The sequence below is a fragment of the Ursus arctos genome, unplaced genomic scaffold, assembly GCF_023065955.2.
Source record: "Ursus arctos isolate Adak ecotype North America unplaced genomic scaffold, UrsArc2.0 scaffold_16, whole genome shotgun sequence".
NCBI classification, from domain to species: domain Eukaryota; kingdom Metazoa; phylum Chordata; class Mammalia; order Carnivora; family Ursidae; genus Ursus; species Ursus arctos.
The window spans coordinates 37,554,061-37,575,194 of NW_026622830.1; the positions used below are offsets into that span (position 1 = coordinate 37,554,061).

Genomic DNA, 21,134 nt, shown 5'->3' on the forward strand with positions numbered 1-21,134 from the left:
GAAACCTTAAGAACTGTGAAATACAAAAGCCACAAAAGAACAAGTAATAAGTTTGAGACATAAAAATTGTAAATTCTAATATGATAAAGCATATTATAAGTAAAGTTAAAAGGCAAGCCACAAGAGATATGGAACAGTCCGTTCACAGAGAAATGCTAATGGCCTTTAAGCATGTGAAATTTGATTTAAAACTAATTGATACACTTTCTTACCTATCACAGAAACCAGAAAGGATAAAGAAGACTGGAACAAGTGAATAACCAAACTGACCTAAACGGCACATACAGAACGTGCACCCAACTACTACAAAATACATACTCTTTTAAAGTTCACATGGGCCATAAAGCAAGTCTCAAAAAGTTTCAAGGAACTGCAAACAGGTAGAGGATATTCCCTGACCACAGTGAAATTAAACTAGAAATCAAAAAGAAAGCTAACTAAAAAGTCTTCAGGCAAATAAATTTGACAACTCATATGAAAAAGACAAATTCCTTGAAAAACACAAATGAGAAGAAAATCTTATAACTGTTAAAGAAACTGAATCCACTTGTTAAAACTTCCCACAAAGAAAAATCCACTAATCTAGAATAACTAATGAATTCTCAGAAGAAATCATTCCAATCATAGGCAAACTCTTTCAAAGAGAAAAAAAAAAAATCCTCAATTCATTCTGTGAGGTCAGCCATAACATAATTCCAAAACCTGAAAATAATATTACAAGAAAGGAAAATTAAGGCCAATCTATTACACGAACATAGATGTCAAAATCTTAAACATCAGCAACTTGAATCCAGAAGAAGATAAAAATATACAAACATGACTGAGAAGACTTTATGCCAAGAAAGGAACATTCAAAAATCAATCACAAATTTCACCATGTTTAACAAAATAAAGGAGAAAAATCTTTACCTCTATAGACACAGAAAAGCGCTTAATGATAGTTCAATACCCATTTATGATAAAAACTATCAGCAAACTCAGATTAGAAGGGCACTTCCTCAATCTGATAAAGAGTATCTATGACAGTCCAAAAGCTAGCAGAGCATACAGAATGGTGAGATATTTAATGCTTTCCCTCTAAGATCAGGAAGAAAGCAAGGATGTACACTATCACCACTTATATTCAACATTGCACCGAATGTAGCAGCCAGGATAATAATGTAAGAAAAAAATGAAACGTTTAAATATTGGAAAGGAAAAAGCAAAACTGCATGAGTCATAGGTAATATAATTGTGTATAGAGAAATTCCATGGGAACCTATTTTTTCAAATGCTAGATTAAGTGAATTCATCAAGGCTAGTGACTTTAAGGCCAATACACAAAATTCAATTATATTTCTAAATTCAATAAAACAATTAGATATTGACATTTTAAATATATATACTTTATAATAGCATCAAAAAACTAAGTACCTAGAATAAATCTAATAAAAGATATACACATTTATACTGAAAACCATAAAACACTGCTGAGAAAAAAATGAGTAATATTTATATAAATATACATATTCTATGTTTGTGGGCTGGAATATTTAATATTGTTAAGACATCAATTGTCCACAAATGATTCTGTATACTTAATACAATACCAATTAAAATCCCAGTAGGGTTTTATTACGGACATTGACAAGCTGACTCAAAAATTTAATGAAAATGGCCAAACACCTAGAATAGCCAATATAATCTTAAGGAAAAAAAAAAAAAAGGAAGTTAGAAACCTTATACTACTAGGTATCAAGAGTATATAAATATATTAGCATATATAAAGAATATAAAGCTACAGTAATGAAGACAGCATGGCACTGGCAATAAATAGGACAATGGAATAGAATAGAGGGTACAGAAACAAGCCATTGCACATATACTCAGTCACCTGATTTGCCAACACAGTTATGTGAGGAGAACATTGTCCTTTCTATTAACAATGGCAATGAACCATTTGGATATCCATAAGAGGAAAAAAATTAATGTCAACTCCTATCTCACCTGCACTAAAATTAATCTGAGCTTGATAAGAGAGCTAAATGTGAAGGGTAAAAAACAATAGAACTATTAGGGACGCCTGGTGGGCTCGGTCAAGAGAGCATGTGACTCTTGATCTCCAAGTCATGAGTTTAAGCCCTACATTGGGTGTAAAGCTTACTTAAAAAAAAAAACAGAGCTATTAAAAGAAAACAATGGAGATGATCTTCAAAACTTTAGGTAGGCAAAGATTTCTTAAAAATATTTTTTTAAATAATCATAAAATAAAAGGTTGGTAATTTAAACTACATTAGAATTAAAAACTTCAGTTCATCAGAAGACAGCATTAAAATAGTGAAAAGATGATCCACAGACTAGGAGGAGATATACATAACGGTATCTAACAAAGGATCTGTATCTAAAATATATAAAGTATTTGAACAAATCAAGGAAAAAAGATAATTCAATAAAAAAATATACAAAAGACTTTTGAACATACACTGTATAACAAAAATATCTAAATGGCCAATAAGTATATCAAAAGGTTCTCAGTATGGGGCGCCTGGGTGGCACAGCGGTTAAGCGCCTGCCTTTGGCTCAGGGCGTGATCCCGGCGTTGTGGGATCGAGCCCCACGTCAGGCTCCTCTGCTATGAGCCTGCTTCTCCCTCTCCCACTCCCCCTGCTTGTGTTCCCTCTCTCGCTGGCTGTCTCTATCTCTGTCAAATAAATAAATAAAATATTTAAAAAAAAAAAAAAGGTTCTCAGTATCATTAGTCACCAGGGAAACTCAAATTAAAACAATAATGCCATTGCACACATACCAAAATGGATGAATTTTATTTTTTTTCAAGATTTTATTCTTTTATTAGAGACAGAGAGCACAAGCAGAGGGAGCAGCACGCAGAGGGAGAGGGAGAAGCAGGCTCCCCACCAAGCAGGGAGCCCGACATGGGGCTCGATCCCAGAACCCTGGGATCATGACCTGAGCTGAAGGCAGATGCTTAACCAACTGAGCCACCGAGGCGCCCCAAAACAGATGATTTTTGAAAAGAATAGCAATACCAAATGTTGGCCCTGATGCAGAATAACTAAAATGCTCATACACTGCTGGTGGGAGTACAGATTGTAACAACTACTTTTGAAAACTGTCCAGCAGTATCAACTAAAGCAGAGCACATTATGTACCTAAACTTATCATCTAGTATAATGTTGAATAGAAGTGATGAGAGTGAACATTGCTGTATTATCCCTGATCTTAAGGATAGGATCTTAATGATAATCTTATCATTCCAAACCTTAAATTTATAACCAAGAGAATTAAGTACATATGTCTATCAAAAGACATGTACAAGAATATTCATTGGAGCAGTCAAAAACTAGAAACTATTCAAATATCCACCAAAAGGAGAATAGATCATTTATTATATATTCATGCTATAAAATACTACTAAGTAATAAGAAAAAATTACTGTGACACAAGACATGGGTCAATCTCACAGGCAGAGTGTTAAGCAAAAAACAAAACAGACAGGCACAGAGGTATATGATTCCACTCATATAATACTCAGGAAAAAGTAAATTAATCTATGGTACCTATAGTCAAAATTAGGGGAGAACAGCAGGAGGAGGGAAAGCAGGAGCAGAGTATAAAGTATGGATTAGGAAGAGGCATAAAGAACCCTTCTGGGATTATGGAAATGGTCTGTTTTTTTGTTGTTGTTGTTTTTTTAAGATTTTATTTATTTATTTTAGAGAAAGAGAGCACACACAAGCAGGGGAGGAAGAGGAATAAGCAGACTCTGTGCTGAGTGCGGAGCGAGGAGTCCAACACGGGGCTAGATCCTGGGACCCTGAGATCATGACCTGAGCTGAAATCAAGAGTCTGATGCTCAACCAACGGAGCCACCCAGGCGCCCTGGAAATGTTCTATATTTTGACATGGAAATGTTTTATATCTTGACCTGGGTAATGGTTTACATAGCTGTATACATTTAAAAATTCATGCAGCTTTATAATTAAAATCTGTGCATTTCATGTATATTTGCTTTAATAATGGAATTATAAAATATTAGATATACCTTATATGTACTGATGTGGGAAAAATCTCTAAAACATCCTATTTTAGAAAAAAGAAAGTTTCATAATAATATGTACATATATTTTTTTAAAAAAACATATGTGTGAAACTGTTTCTATTACATAAAAATATAGGTAAATGCACTGTATTTTACTGGTTAAACCCCTCCAAGGAGAGAAGGATGAGAAGGAAAGATTTGGAAGAGCAATGGTAATTTTTATTTACATCATTTGAATTTTTTAACAAAAAAATATATTATTTGTATATTTCAAATAATCATAAAATTAATAGAATATGCTAATTCGCAGGTTAAATGTCTATAATCTCAAGGAGATGGAGGAGAATGATCAAACTAACAAAGACTTGAACATAAGCTTTTTTACTATTTTCTTTAAAACTTTTCATAGTTAAGATTTCATGTTTTAAATTCAGTAAAAGAAAACAATGTTGTTTTCAACACTATTCCAAGCAAGAATGGTAGACAACACTAGACTGACTCAGTCTTTAGGAGACATCATATGTTCTTCAGAGAATATTCATAGTTCTTCAGAGAATAGAGATAATGTGTTACAATGTCCACATACCACTCAGTGCTCCAACAGCTCCAAAATTTAAGGATTTTCCATCCATTATGCTGGCATCACACTCAATTTCACCCAAGAGATTTAGATTAGATCCCATTCCTGCATTTGTAAAAGGAGAATCCTAAGAGATAAAAACAAAAATTAAAATACCATTAGTCTTAAAGAAGATTTAATGTCAATCCTTTATAAACTGTTCCAAAAACTAGAAAGGGAAAGAACACTTCCCAATTCCTTGCACAATACCAGCACTACCCCGATTCCAAAACAAGACAAAGACATCATGAGGAAAGAAAACTACAGGCTAATATATCTTGAGAATATAGACACAAAAATCCTCAAGGAAATGCTAGCAAACCAAATGCAACAAAACATAAACGTCTTATACACCATGAACAAGAGGGATTCCAGCGAAGCAAGTTTGGTTTTAATATGTGAAACTTAATGTGATACACCATGTTAATAAAAAAGAAAATAAACTAAAGAGAAAAAACAGAATCATACCAATAAACACAAAAACAGCATCTGACAAAAACTAACACCCTATCATGAGAAAAGCACTCAACAAACTAGAAATAGAAGTGAACTTCCTTATCATGATAAAGGACATCTACAAAAAGTCCAGAGCAAACATCATAATTAATGGTGAAAAACTGAATGCTATCCCTTATTAAGGGATAATACAGCAATGTTCACTCTCATCACTTCTATTCAACATTATACTGGATATTCTGGACAAAACAATTAGATAAGAAAAGGAAATAATGAGCATCTAGACTGGAAAGAAAAAGTAAAATTATATCTTAGTAGAAGATGGCATGATCTTGTATACAAAAAGTCCTAAGGATGCCACTAAAAAACTATTAGGACTGATAAGTTCAGCAGAGTTTCAACACACAAGATTAATATACAAAAATCAATTGTTATTTCTACATATTATCAATGAATAATGTGAAGATGAAATTCAGAAAACAATTACACTTACAATAACATCAAAAAGAATAAAATACTTAGGAATAAATTCAACAAAAGAAGTAGGAGACTTATACACTGAAAACTACAAAACATGTTAAGAAAAAATTAAAGAAGACCTAAATAAATGTAAGGACAGCCATGTACATAGATCAAAAGGCTTAATATCTTTAAGATAGCAATACTCTCCAAAATTGATCTGCTTCAACATAATCCCTTACCAAATCCTAGCAACGTTTTTTGCAGAAATTGACAAACTAACCTAAAATTCATAAGGAAATGCAAGGGACTGAGAATCACCAAAACAATCTTCGAAAGAAAAACAAAATCAGAGGGCTCACACTTCTAGGTTTTATAACTTACTACACAACTACAGTAATCAAGACAGTGTGATATAACTAAGGACAGACATAGAGATCAATGCAATAGAACTGAGTGTCCAGATAGAAGCGTATTTATGATCAATTCAACAACAATGCCGGAACAATTCAATAAACAAAAACGGTCTTTTCTATAAGTGGAGCTGAGACAACTGGATATTCAATCCAAGAGAACAAAGTTGGATTCTACCTCAAACCATATACAAAAATTAACTCCAAGTGGATCAAAGACCTAAATTTAAGAGTTAAAACATTCAAGGAAAACATTGCGGCAAATGTTTATGACCTCAGATAGACAGTGGTTTCCTAGATATGACACTAAAAGCACAAGCAACCAAAGAAAAAACTAGATAAATTGGACGTCATCAAAATTAAAACTTTTGAGTTTCAAAGTACACAATAAAAAAGGTAGAAAAACTCTTAGAATGGGGGCATAGGGACTGTAAATCATTTATTTCATAAGAAATTTATATACAGGATATATAAAAACTTCCCACAACTCTAATACAAAAACACAATTTTAAAATGGATAAAGGATATGAATGAACATTTCTCCAAAGAAGATATATAAATGGCCAATAAGCACATGAAAAGATGCTCAACATCATTACTCATCAAGGAAAGGCAAATCAAAACCACAGTAACTACTACTTCACACCCACAATTCCACTTACAATAACATCAAAAAGAATCATAAAGACAGGTGTGTTGGCAAGGATATAAAGAAATTAGAACCCTTATACACTGCTGATGGGAATGTAAAATGGTACAGCTACTTTGGAAAACACTGGAAACCCCTCAAAAACTTTAAGTCACCATTTGACCCAACGGTTCCACTTCTAGGTATATACCCAAGAAAAATGAATTGTCTACACAAAACTTGTACCCATAAATTCACAACAGTTTACTTAACTCTCATACGCCAGCACTTCTGGAAACGACTCAAATGCCCACCAACTGATGAATGGGTAAGTAAAACATGGTATATCTATACAATGGAGTATTAATCAGCAATAAAAAGTAATGAAGTACTGACACATGGCAAAATATGGTTGAACCTTAAAAACATAACACTAAATCAAAGAAGCCAGTCACAAAAGATCACACACTAGATGATCCAATTTATATGAAATTTCCAGAAACGCAAATCCATAAAGTAGATTAGTGGTTGCCAAGGGTTGCAGAAGGGGGAATGGGGAGTGACAGCTAATACGTACTGTGTTTCTTTCTGCAGTGATTCAGATGAACTAAAAGTAGATGGTTGTGATGGCTGCAGAATTTTATGAATATACTAAAAACAAGTGAACTGTGTACTATAAAGAGTGAATTTTATGGTATATGAATTATATCTTTAAAAAGATATCATGAAGGGGCACCTGGGTTGCCCAGTTGGTTGAGCATCTGACTCTTGATTTCAGCTCAGGTCATGATCTCAGGATCGTGAGATAGAGACCCACAACGGGCTCCACACTGAGCATGGAGCCTGCTTGAGATTCTCTCCCTCTCCTCTCCTCCTCTCCCCCCTTTTTTCTCTCTTTCTCTCAAATAAATAAAATCTTTTAAAAAAATAAAAAATAAAAAGATACCATGAAGAAAAAAAAGCTTATCTCAGCAGACTACACAGAACATAAAGCCCTGGAATTAGAAGGGCACGCAACATGATGAGCACTGGGTCATAAACAACTAATGAATCATTGAACATTACATCAAAAACTAATCATGTATTATATGTTGACTAATTGAATATAAATTAAAAAAAAAGAAGTCAGCTATGTATTTGAAATCTAAAAGAAAGACACTGCCTTATTTTTCTAATACTGTGAATAAAGTTTTAAAAAATATATACCACTAGTATTGTTATGTCAAGACAATATCATACATGATTTCCAACCAGAGATACGGGGGGAAAAAACTAACAATATAAAATCTTACAATAAAAATAAACATCTTGGGGACAAAGTCCCAGAAAACTTCATTAAAAAAAAGAGAGAGAGAGAGCCAGGGGTGGAAAGATTAGATTGATGCTCCTTAGAGTCACTGCATAGATGAAAGGCCTACTCCAAAATAACTAAAGGCCATAAAAATGAAAAACTCTACCTCACATTCTAGAAAACTGAGTCAATCCCGAAAAATTACTCTGTTCTAAGGTAAGAAACTAGGGCAAATCTGGATCAACCTATAGATCACCAAATGCTTCATATCATCTACAAATGTCCCCAGTATCCTGTATTACGGCAAGATCCAAGAAAACCAACCACAGCATTAAACCTTCTTAATATGTACCTATAACTACAGCAAAGGGGTCAGGGACTGGAGAACAGGGCTTTTGTCCTAATGCAGTTAAATAACCTAATAGTCCACAGAATTTTAAAAATAAGATCACAGGATGGAAAAAAACAAAAAGGTTATAAATTATATGGAAATGAGTAAACAGGTAATAAATGCTTTGAGCACCCTAAAGGAAATGGCCCATTATGAGACAGAGAAGTTAACATCAGGTTCCCTGAAGGTAGCCAGGAAGCTAGAAAATTCCAGTGATGGAAATGATGTGAGCAACATGTAGGCAATGGGAAAGTGTCAGAGCCACAGAAGACACATTCAGCAAAAAGGATTTACTGAAGCCAAATCTGAAGATTGAGACGTGCTATTCATCAGAATCCGAACCTGATTAAAAAAACACTGAGAAGCCAGTCAAGATTTCTTTTTTTTTTTTTTTAAAGATTTTATTTATTTATTTGACAGAGAGAGACAGCCAGTGAGAGAGGGAACACAAGCAGGGGGAGTGGGAGAGGAAGAAGCAGGCTCCCAGCGGAGGAGCCTGACGTGGGGCTCGATCCCAGAACGCTGGGATCATGCCCTGAGCCGAAGGCAGACGCCCAACGACTGCGCCACCCAGGCGCCCCAAGATTTCTGTACAAAAGAAAATCAAAATGGATATATTGGTCAAGGAAACAAACTGACACATGTTGTATGAGAAGCAAGGAGAGGAGACTGAAATCAGTGAGACCAAACTGAGGGCTATTTTACAACAGAGGCTTGAAATACTACCTGGCAAGGAAATGACAGTAGTAGGAATAGAAGAAGAGAGAGAGAGAGAAGGGAAAGGATCAGAACTGTGAAACTGGAGAAATAAATAAAACCATGAATAAGAAAAGGCATTTTATAAGATGGGGAAAGAGTATGCATAATTAAGCATAAGGATTTTGAATAAGGCCTTCCAACTTAATATTTCTAGCTAAATCAGTTCATAATTAAATCTTGGGAAAGAGATCACAACCAAAGAAAAATTATGGTTTAAAATAGATAAAGATTGAATTCTTGCCCTGGATCTTTTCATATTTTGAGAACAGAAGAGATTATAAGCAAGTAAATTACCACGTTACAAAAGTTTGGGGTTTTTAGTTTCTGGGGGGTTTTTTTTGTTTGTTTGTTTGTTTGTTTTTACTGCATATAACCTCCCTTGCCTAGTTATGTATAACTTCAAAGTATGAAAACGGAACTGAAATGTGAGAAAAATATAAAGCATCTGCCTATATGCAGTAATTCCCAAAATACACATACACAATCATACCAGTGTATACACTATCTCAACAATCTTTGAAATGGAATATATCAGCTAATCAGCACTGCAAAATTTTTAACATAATCCAATTAAAAATCACAAACTGAACAAAGTTATTCTGAAAATGACTACTGCATGATGGTTTAAATTTGACATTTTAAAAATACATAAGAAAAGGTATATAAGAAAATTAAAAGATATCTTAGAAGCAATTTTTTTCAAAAATATTTCTCCTACTTCAAAATATATTAATAATTTCAACTGGCTGGCTCAGTAGAGTGTGCGACTCCATCTGGGGGTTATAAGTTCGAGCCCCACGTTTGGTACAGAGATTACTTCAAAATTAAAAAAAAATATTTAAAAAAAGATATATAGGGGCGCTTGGGTGGCTCAGTCATTAAGCGTTTGCCTTCGGCTCAGGGCGTGATCCCAGGGTTCTGGTATCGAGCCCCACACTGAGCTCCATGCTCCATTGGGAGCCTGCTTCTTCCTCTCCCACTCCCCCTGCTTGTGTTCCCTCTCTAGCTGGCTGTCTCTCTCTCTCTGTCAAATAAATAAATAAAATTTTTTAAAAAATAAAATAAAATAAATTTAAAAAATAAAATAAATTAAATATATATATATTTATAACTTCAAAAGTATATCTACTGAACTTCTGCTTCTAACTACGAAGGCATAATAGTGATTATATTTATCTTCCTAACCAGAAAATCAGGCAAAATACATAACAAATAGATTTCAATCAATAGCCAGCACAGGACTATGATCCTGAAAGAAGAGACACAAATCAGATGCCTCAACTTAATTCCCAGAGATACTTTCCAGGCCAGAGCACAGGGAAGAAAAACCCAGAAGAGAGCCAACATTCTTCTAGAGTTGAGGAGACAAAGTTATGAGTTCAAGGAGGCAAGGACGGCTAGAATATGCAGTACAGGGTACAAAAAGGAAAGAGCTACAGAGAGAAGTCCAGAGATTCACAGTCTTTAAATAAGTATTAGTCTGCATATATTTGTTAGAAACTAACAAGGCTAAAGGAAAAAGCTCTGGAAAACAGTAAGCTGAACAATTTCTGGAGCTCACACAGAGGTAAGAATAAGTCGTCTTTCCATCAGCCAGAGTGAGGCTATCAGGGAAAGTCTCAGAAGGTAATGCCACAAAAATTAGACCAAATTAGCCTTAGAAAGTTTACTCTAGACCGGCACTAACAAAGTTGTAAAGCAAGCCTTAAAAAATCAAAATAATTTCCATGAACAAGTGTCCCAAAACAAAGTTCTACAATAGCCAACTCCCAAAGATATAAAATTCACAACATTTAGTATAAAAACAAAGATGACCAGACATGTAAATAAGCAGAAAACTATGGCCCATAACCAGAAGAAATTGCAAACAATGAAAAGAGATCCGGAAATGACACAGATGATAGAATTAGTAAACAATTCCAATGCTAGCTAACAATGTTAAAATAGGTCTCACAAACATATTGTATATGTTCACGTAGGTACAGGAAAACACGAGGGTAAAAAGGAGAGAAAAGGAAACTATAAAAAAATAAATAAGTTGAGCTTTTAAGATGAAAAATTTAATAATCTAAGGTGAAAAATACTGAAACAGAAAAAGCATTTACATTAGGTAAAAATGAAGGAATTTTGAAGTATGGACTTTAGTTAATTAGAATGGGTCAAATCAGGTTCATTAATTGTGAAAAATACATCATTAATATTTACTAATGTAAATGTTATAAAAAGGGGAAATCAGGTGTTAGGTATATGGGAATTCTCTATACTATCTTCTGAATTTTTCTGTAAATCTAAAACTGTTCAAAAATTAAAAGTTTCTTTCAAAAAAATCAACCCACAGCTTGGGAAAAAAATTCTACAAAACATACATAAAGGTAAAGGACCTATATCCAGAATATATAAAAAAAAATCGACAAAACTCAGTAAGACAAATGATCCGAAGTTTTTAATGGCATATGTACTGATTGCAAATAACATATGAAAAGATGCATAACATCATTAGCCACTAGGGAAATGCAAATTAAAACCACTACATAACCTCTAAAATGGCATAAAATAAATAAAATAAAATAAAATAAAATAAAATAAAATAAAATAATAAAATAATAAAATGGCTAACATTAAGAAAACACACAATAGCAAGTATTGGCAAGAATGTGGAACAACCGCAACCCTCATCCATTGCTAGTGAGAATGAAAACAGCAAATAGCTTGGCAATTTCTTTAATGTTACGCATACACTTACCATAGATCCAGAAATTCTACTCCTGGGTATTTATCCAAGAAAAATGAAAGCATACATCCACATAAAGACTTGAATAGAAATGTTCATATCAGCTTTAAACAGAACAGCCAAAAACTGGAAACAACTCAAATGCCCATCAACTGGTAAATGGATAAGCAAATTATGATGTATCAACACAATGAAATACTACTCAGCTATAAAGGAACAAACCCCTAATATAACCAACAATATGAAGGAATATCAAAAGCATCATGCTAAAAAATGTGAAAGAAGCAACTCACAAAAGACCACATATTATATGATTCTATTTAAATTCTAGAAAAGGCCAAATTATGATAAAAAGCAGACAGTGGTTGCCAGGAGCCACTGAAAGAGATCCCCTGCAGATAGGCATTAAGAGGGAATTTTGGAAGTGATGGAAATGTTATATATCATGATTGTATTAGTGGTTACATGATTGTATACATTTGTCATAACATCAAATTACACACTTAAAATTGGTGAATTTTAAAAAACATTAAAATAATTTTAAAAATAATAATAATAATGAAATTGGTGAATTTTGTTGTATACAAATTATACTTTGATAAAACTGACAAAAAAGAAGTGTACCTCTCACTTGATATAAACTAATCACCTATATGCTAACTTTCCCCTTATAAAATATATACTTAAGTTTTTTTAAATGGTCACTTGTTGATTTTCTGACCTGAATCATTTTGTACAACTAGAAATCATTATGTCCAATTAGTAACAAGCAATCCTAAAATCTGTCAGACCCTGTTACTCTCATGCTCAAAAACTTACAGTGGTTTCCCATAATACTTAGAATAAAATCTAAAGTCCTAATTTCCACTGTTTACCAGGCCCTACATGATCTGGCCCCTCTCTCCCTCACACATCCTATGTACCAACCACACTGACTTCCTTGCAATTCCATGAGCACACAGAACATTCCCACCTCAGGGCTCTTCCATTTGTTCATGTACCCCTTTGAAATGCTGAGTTTAGTGAGTGACTCTAGTAGGAGAAAAAGGCAATAAATAAAGACTGTGCGTGTGTGTGTGTGTGTGTGTGTGTGTGTGTGTGGAAACACACATATACAAATATGTATAAATAGCTGATGTCCCATAGTGATAAGTGTTATAAAGAAGAATAAAGTGGAATAAGAAGGGATAATAGGGTATTTTTCCCTCTAACCAAAAACTCCCTTCCCCAACACCTTCACATGGGTTTCTCCTCCATTTCATTTAGGTCTCTGCTGAAACTGGTATCAGAGGCCCTCCCCTGGGGTGCCTGGGTGGCTCAGTGGTTAAGCGTCTGCCTTCAGCTCAGGTCATGATCCCAGTGTTCTGAGATCATGCCCCGCATCGGGCTCCCCCCTCAGCAGGAAGCCTGCTCTTCCCTCCCCCACTCCCCCTGCTTGTGTTCCCTCTCACGCTGCCTCTCTCTGACAAATAAATAAATAAAATCTTAAAAAAAAAAAAAAAGAGGCCCACCCTCACTGAGTTATTAGCATTTCACCAACTCTCCCAACAATTTTTTTTTCCTCTTACTATTTTATGCTTCTTTATGGCACCTTTCACTACCTGACATTATATGTACTTTTTGTTTGTCTAATTCTCTCTGTAGAATGCTAAGCCCCATAAGTACAGTAATTTGTGTTTTTGGGTGTTGTATCCTGGTATCTAACATAATGTTTGACACTTAGTAGGTACTCAATAAATATATGTAGAATGAATGAACAGGAGTTAATTACTAGATATAAATTGAATAATTGATCATTGTGAACTGTAACCCCTTACGCTGATGCTTATTGATTCTTACAAGTTACTCTTATAGAGAAATGCCAGAATAATGTACAGAGTATTAAGAATCCCATCTTTTCACAATTAAAACAAGAGAAATGAAAAAAACTCAAGCAATAGCATTTTCACCTTCTAAAAGATGAAATTTTAAAAGCAAAATATTTTTTAAGCTTACCCATAACTTTCACAGGAGACAAAATTTTTACAAAGTAAGATCCCTCTGACTGCTTGACCCAGCAAAGAGAGGGTGGGAAGGCCAAGAATGAAAGTCAGGAGCTACGTCCCCAACAGGATATGTAAACCCTTTCCTATTAACAAAATTTGGAAACACCAAGCCAAGGCAAAGATCTGCAAAACATTACTCTTTCACCATAAACCATAACCTGTATTACCCATTTAATGTCCTTTGCTGAAAGCATAAAATAAAATAAGAACTGTTTGCAAGCCTATAGGGTACACTGTACCTCTGGGGATCTACTATGAGACTTCTATTAACAGCTCTTACAGATGCAAACAATTTAGTTTTCAAATGTTGTACAAAAACTAAACTGGCACATTATAAAATCATTTTTATATAAAATTATTTATGTTTGTCCAATTTCTAATCTTCCTTTAAGAAGTTAGACATTTACAGGAAATTACTAATATGTTAGTACTCATACCCTGCTACTCTAGTGCAAATAAACACATAATTAGATGAATAAAATATAGTAGAATGAAATTATGTGACAATATGGTTTCTTATTCAAAGTAAGTATGCTAAGATATCAGAATTATTTTAATTATTAACCTCATTAAGAAGCACATAGCTTTATTAACCTTAAGCTGATGAGAAAGAGGGAAAAAACAAACAGCTTCTAAAACAAACTATTTGTTGAATTTTTCTTAAACAGAGTAATAAAAACAGGATGTATACCCCATGTTGTTACAGTCTTTTTCAAACTAACACTGGTAAAACCTGTGCAGTACACCAATCCTGATACTACCCTAAGAATTACAAATTCCCTGGTATTTTATCATCAATTCTCATTACTTACAGGATGAATAGAGATCAGTGAAAATGTGTTACCAAAAAATCATTTGGGGACTTTTTCTTTGTTTAGCAGCTAATTAAGGTCAAACTTTCGAGAACTGGATTACTGAAAGATTTCCAATTTAGATTCCTCTGTGGTAGTGTAGGTTAAGTTTCATTCATTCAACAAATATTTATTGGACACCTATGTGCCAGGCAAACCTTTTCTGTAAAGCACCAGATATACTATATAGTTCAGGCTTTGTGGGCCACACAGGCAATTCCACAACTACTCAACTCTGCCTTTATAGCATGAAGGCAGCCAGAGAAAATATGAAAAGGAGTAAGCATGGCTTTGTTACAATAAAACTTCATTTATAAACACAGAAATTTAAATTTCATATAATTTTCTGGTGTCATGAAACATTATTCCTCTTTTGACTTTTTTTCCAATCATTTAAAAAAGTAAAAACCGTTTTTAGCTTGCAGACCATTCAAAAACAGGCAGCAGTCCAGATTTGGCTTTTAGGCCATAGTTTGTAAATTCATGATGTAAACCGTGGGGATACAGCAAAACAGAAAAATATCCTTCCTACACGGAGCCTCCATTCTAGCTAAGGGAAACAGACAATAAGAAATTAAATAAATTAGATGGTATATTACACAGCAGTAAACATGATGGAGAAAAATGAAACAGGCCAGGAGACAGAAGGTACTGGGCATGGCCAGAGGGCTATAATGAGGAGACAAAAAAACTACAGGGGCAGTTACAATTGATTTTTCCTTTCAAGTCTTTATTTTGACATAATTTCAGACTTGCAATAGTACTATAGTATCTAGAACATATTAAGAACTCCTAATAATCAAAAAACAACCCAATTCAAAAATGGCCAAAGGACTTGAATGAATAGATATCAACAGACATTTCTCTGAAGAAGACAGAAAATGGTCAACAGGTACATGAAAGGATGTTCAACATCATTAATCATTAGAAAATAAAAATCATAACCACAGTGACGTACCACCTCACACCTATGAGGATGGCTATAAACACAAAGACGAAAAAGAGCAAGTGCTGGCAAGAATGTAGAGAAACTACACACTGCTACTGGTAATATAAAATGGGTCAGCTGCTGTGGAAATAGTTTGATGATCCCACAAAAAGTTAAAACACAGTTAGCATGACCTACCCATTTGGTACTCAAACAAATACATGTACAGGAATGTTCACAGCAACACTTTTCACAATTGTGAAAAAGTAGAAACAACTCAGATGTCTGTCAACAGAGGAAGGGATAAACAAATTGTGGGATAATCATGAACAATGTTGAATAATACTCTATAAAAAGGAATGACATTCTGATCCATGCTATAATATGAATGAACCTTAAAAACATTATGCTATGTGAAAGAAGTCAGACACAAAAGATCACATGTTGTATGATTCCATTTATATGAAATACCCAGTACAGGTTAATCCATAGAGACAGAAAGCAAATTGCTGGTTGCCATGGGGCTAGGAGAGGAGGGAATGGAAAGCAACTGCTTAATAGGTACAGGGTTCCCTTTGGGGAGATTAAAATGTTTCTGGAACAAGACAGAAGGTGGAAGTGGTACAAAATTATGAATGTTTGAATGCTACTGAATTACTTTAAAATGAGTAATTTGTATTCTATGAATTCCACCTCAATTAACAACCAAAAAAAGCAGACACAAAAGACTAACATACAGCATGATTCCATTTCACACCAGGCTTTACCCCAGAGTGATAGTAAAGGGGCATAAGTAGCCTTCTGGAGGGCTACAAATGTTGTGTTTCCTTATCTGGGTGCTGGTTCTGAGGCTATATTCACTCTGAGAAATTCAAGGAGCTATCCCTTACAATAAATGTGTATATTTTTCTACATGTATACTACGCTTCATTAAAAAGTTTTGAAACTATAACATATACTTCTGAAAACAAAAGATTAACTGCAATTTTTTTAAACTGTTACCATTGTGGGGTAAAGGATCCAAGAAATCTCTCTGCATTATTTCTTACAACAGCATGTGAATCTACAATTATCTCAAAATAAAAAGTTTTTTAAAAAAGAATCAGAAAACTAGAATTTCCAGATTCCCATTCCCAAAAATTCTGATTTAGGTCATCTGAGGTAAAGACAGAAAAACTTTTTTTTTTTTTTTTTTAACATAAGCTACCTTAAGTAATTCTAATCCAGGTGGACCACGACCCTCACCTTGAGAAACTCCAACCTAAATGAACTCCATAAGCTACTTAACTTCATTTTCTCTGTGAACCCCACCTAGAGGAGGCTTTTAAAGGCATCTATCAGCAATAGGGGCACCTGGGTGGCTTAGGTGGTTAAGTGTCTGCCTTCGGCTCCGGTCAGGATCTCAGGGTCCTGGAATCAAGCCCCACATCAGGCTCCTTGCTCAGCGGGGAATCTGCTTCTCCCTCTCCCTCTGCCCCTCCCCTGCCCATGCTCTCTCTCTCACACACACTCCCTCTCTCTTTCAAATAAATAAATAAAATCTTTTTTAAAAATTAAAAAAATAAAGGCATCTATCAGCCACAGCATGGAAGAGGTAGAAAGCAAGAAAGCACAAATGAACTATGAGAGGCTACAAAAGCTAACCACTTTGGGTGCCAAGATTTAACTTTTACTGAAGAAAAATTAGATGAATTGGAAAAAGATTAATAAAATGAGAGAATTACTGAAAAGGACATACAAAGCTTTCTGGGTAATCATCACAGATGCAGCCACAAATATTATGTGCAAATCAACAACTTTTCTAAGTATGTTTTCCATTACAAAGTAGTGGGATCAAGATAAGATAAATGATGTTGGAAGCTAAATTAGCTTAGCAAGACAAAGTTTGGAAATCAGTGCAATATGCTTGTACTTATGGTCATTTCTGGTACATTCTTCGCCACAAACACTGAAAATAATATTTTACTCCTGAGACAAGAAGTAAATAAAGGAACAATTTAGTTCAAGCTCAGTTGGGTCATACAGAATTTTGATCTGCTTTAGCTCCAGCTCTAAACTCTTTGGAGTGAGATACTTTGGATCTCATTCAAACTGCTTCAATGGGAAATTTTTTGAAAAGTCTTCAGTTTGATTTGAAGTTCATTTTCAAAATAATAAGTTAATATTTCAGTCCAATTATAATTGCAAAAAATTAAATCAAAGCTCATTCCAGTTTTACTCTTACTTTTGGTAGAAATTCCTGTTAAACTATCAATTCACTTTCTCAGCCCTTTCATCACGACAAAAGTTGATATATCTGTCCAAGCCTTATTTTCAGCTTTACCTTGAACTGAAATATAAACTTAATTACAAAGTCTCCTATAGTCAAAAGTGGCAGCTGTCACTCAGCCCTAGCAGACTGCAGCCCTGAGAGAATGCATGCCCCATGTGGCCAGGTCTCATTTTTTTCAGGAGAAGTTCAAAATCCAGATTTTTTAGTCTCCTAATTTTTAAATGTTGGCAACAAATTCCAATTTTTAAGAACTAGTCTACGGGCCAATCAACACATATCTGTGGACTGTCTCTTCTGCAACCACTGGCCCAAGAGTTAATAAGGTATCAAGCTTCTGATGCAAAATCTGAGCTTTGCTAAGTCTTCAGTGTAAACTGAATATACAATACAGATTTCAGGCAAAGGAGCTCTTTGACACAAATGCCAGTCCAAACAACAAATCATGATTTCATTCTCATGCTTAGTTGAATACTTAAAATACTGAATATTCTTCCTTCTTGCTACTTAAACAAGAAGAATAAATACAGAAGTAAGCCATCTAACCTGCCCTGCAGTCTAACTACCATGTGTCAACACACTTTACTAAGAAGAGCCAGAGTAGTGGCCAGAAATGCCACATATCTTCTGATTGTGACAACTGGAATTTATAATACTTTTTTGCTTCTACAAATGAGTCAGATAAGCTTTCTCCCCAGAATCCACAAAAAGAATGATGAATCATGGTATTTTTCTCAAGACTATCTTGATCACTATTAGTCAATTTCATCTACAACTTTATCTAATGGTGAACTGCCATTATCAAAATGATAAAACATGATACTCTCTTTGGGGCTAGTAGTTTGGAGCAGAAAAACTCAAAAAAGAAAACACAGACACACACACATAAAATTTACACAGTTACATGGGGGGGGGGGCGGTGGTATCAATATTCAGGTAACATGTAAAAAATGACAAAGAGAATCAGGTAAAATAATTAAAGGACAGTAAGACTCTATCTATAAATTAGATAGCAGACCCCACATAGTTTTATAAAAGTTGGCTCTCATCTCAGTGTGAACTGTAGTGATTTCAAGATCAAAGCAATAGGCACATAAAATCAAACAGGTATTAAATTGGAAGAAATTATAGCATTCAGATGGGCAATATTTATAGAAAAATTCTTGGGTAAACAAAGAAACTGTAACAAGGTAACCAACCCAGAAATCCACTCAAGTACCTTGCCTATGAAATCAAAATTAGCTTACCCAAGCCTTGCCCTTCCCCTACCCACCCTCCGCAACTTGCCCAATCACCATTTCTCTGCACCTCTTTCAGGATATAGGGGATGGGCTTAAAAGCTGTAAATCTACCAATTATACTGCCTTTTGTCCAGTTATGAAAAAAAAAACCACTCTGTGAAAAGAAGGTAAAACTATGCTAAAACTTTTTTTTTATTACTAATTAATTTTATTTAACTGTGTACCTTGTTTTGAGTAACTGAAAAACGTGGACAATCACAGAGATCTGCCACATGGAAATTACAAGATTATGGATTCATCCTAATGTTTGATACAATACTGACCTAAAAGGCAGAATTTTCACAACTGGAGCTAATTAGAGGACATGGTATTCGTTATCACGGGGCTACAGAAACAAGGACAGAAAGAAGCTAGACAGAACATTCGATTTAATATCCAGTAGGCAAGTAGTTGTTAATTCCTTAAAAGACCTCCAGGCAAGTGATAGCCATGTGATAAAAGAATGTTGTGTCCAAAAAATATGAGAAACATGCAGCTCCCAACATAGCACAGGGCAATTTACCATTATAAATATTCTTAGTTAATGCTTGTGTATGGAAACCAGAAGGTAATTGCAAATTCATTTTCAGGTCACTGAAAATAAAACCCAGAAAACCTATCTTCACTCATGTGTTGAAAACAAAGGTGCATGAGATTATTTCTGTAGTGATGCTGCCTTTTCTTAGAATTATTCTCTAAAACAGGGTATGTAAGAATACTTTCACCCAAATACCAGCCAATTAAAAACAATCAAGACACACTTGACTGATAAACACTATTGTTTATGGTAGGTTTTCTAGCCGATTAACATGACATTAATAAAGACCAGAAAGTTTAAGAATTAATGACTCTAACCAATAAGTTTCAGCAGCAGTTAGCCAGAAAACATTTTTACAAGGCCCAAATGAAGTATCTTTCATTCATTAATACAGAACCACAGGGCATACTTAGACATCAGAGGCTCAATGATCTAAAAAGAGTTCCTAGGGAAACAAAAAATTTTCCATTTTCATTCTGTAGCTGCTCCTTAACGACAGGAAGTATTCTTTCTTTTTCTGGCATTCTCTTTTCTCTCTACCTCAGGACATATTTACAGATGCACTGGCTGCTTTACAGACATGCTAAAAGTTCTTGCTGTGGTTGATCAAAGTTGGAATGCCTGAGGAAATTACTCAACTTAGACAGCCCGGAATTATATCTAGCCAAATAGTTACAGTGCTCTACTATTAACATGTGTTAAAGTAATATTTTAGCTATCCTGGATGTAAGCTGAGAGAACGTTTGTTTGCATCACACCCTGCGAACATTTGAGTCAAATATGTTACGCTGAATATCCAGTGTTAGTATCTGGGACGGTTCATTTTTTTAACTATGGAATAACACAAAAGACAACATATTTTATGTTGGCGGGAAAAAAAAAAACCTCACATACAACAGCACATGTATTAGGAACTAAGACTTTTATGATCTTCATGAAACATCCAAACTCTTCTAGAAATGTCAGAATAAATGCAACAAATGTTGATACTTGCTCATTACAGCATTTGTTGATCTGGCATACAATATTCTGTCAAAAAATGGAAGCATATTTTTCTCCAATTTATTACAAAAAATATTTTTAATAAAAAAACACTGCAACTATGTACTCACCTCCTTTCTATTACTAACCCGCCTAATTTGCAAATAAACATATAACATAATTAAGCAGAAAAAGGACACCACAGCAGTTTATTTTCATAGTTTTTTTTAATTGAAAGCCACAGAATTGCAGTACAAAGAGTTACTTGTCAAACATAACACAAATCTCTAAAATAAAATACTGGCTCCAATAGACTTGCACATCTGAAATAGTTTTAAACTTTGTTTTAGTTGGATTCTTTACGATGTCTAGGAAGAGGTTAGCACACACAGTACCTGAAATTGTCCTTTCCACATGAGCTACAATAGAAAAGACAAATGTAGCTGTTTCTCTAGT

General features: G+C 34.4%; 1 protein-coding gene across 5 annotated transcripts in view; it reads right to left on the reverse strand.

The window, feature by feature from the left end:
- TASP1 (taspase 1) overlaps window positions 1-21,134 on the reverse strand; it is a 253,010-nt gene that overhangs the window by 210,643 nt on the left and 21,233 nt on the right. For all 5 annotated transcript variants that reach the window (XR_003317189.4, XM_026503016.3, XM_044385679.2 and 2 more), the window contains one exon: window positions 4,626-4,746. Coding sequence is in view for 4 of the 5 variants with exons in the window: in XM_026503016.3 (XP_026358801.1) it covers window positions 4,626-4,746 (121 nt within the window). In the remaining variant the exon portion in view is untranslated. The remainder of the gene's footprint in view (window positions 1-4,625; window positions 4,747-21,134) is intronic.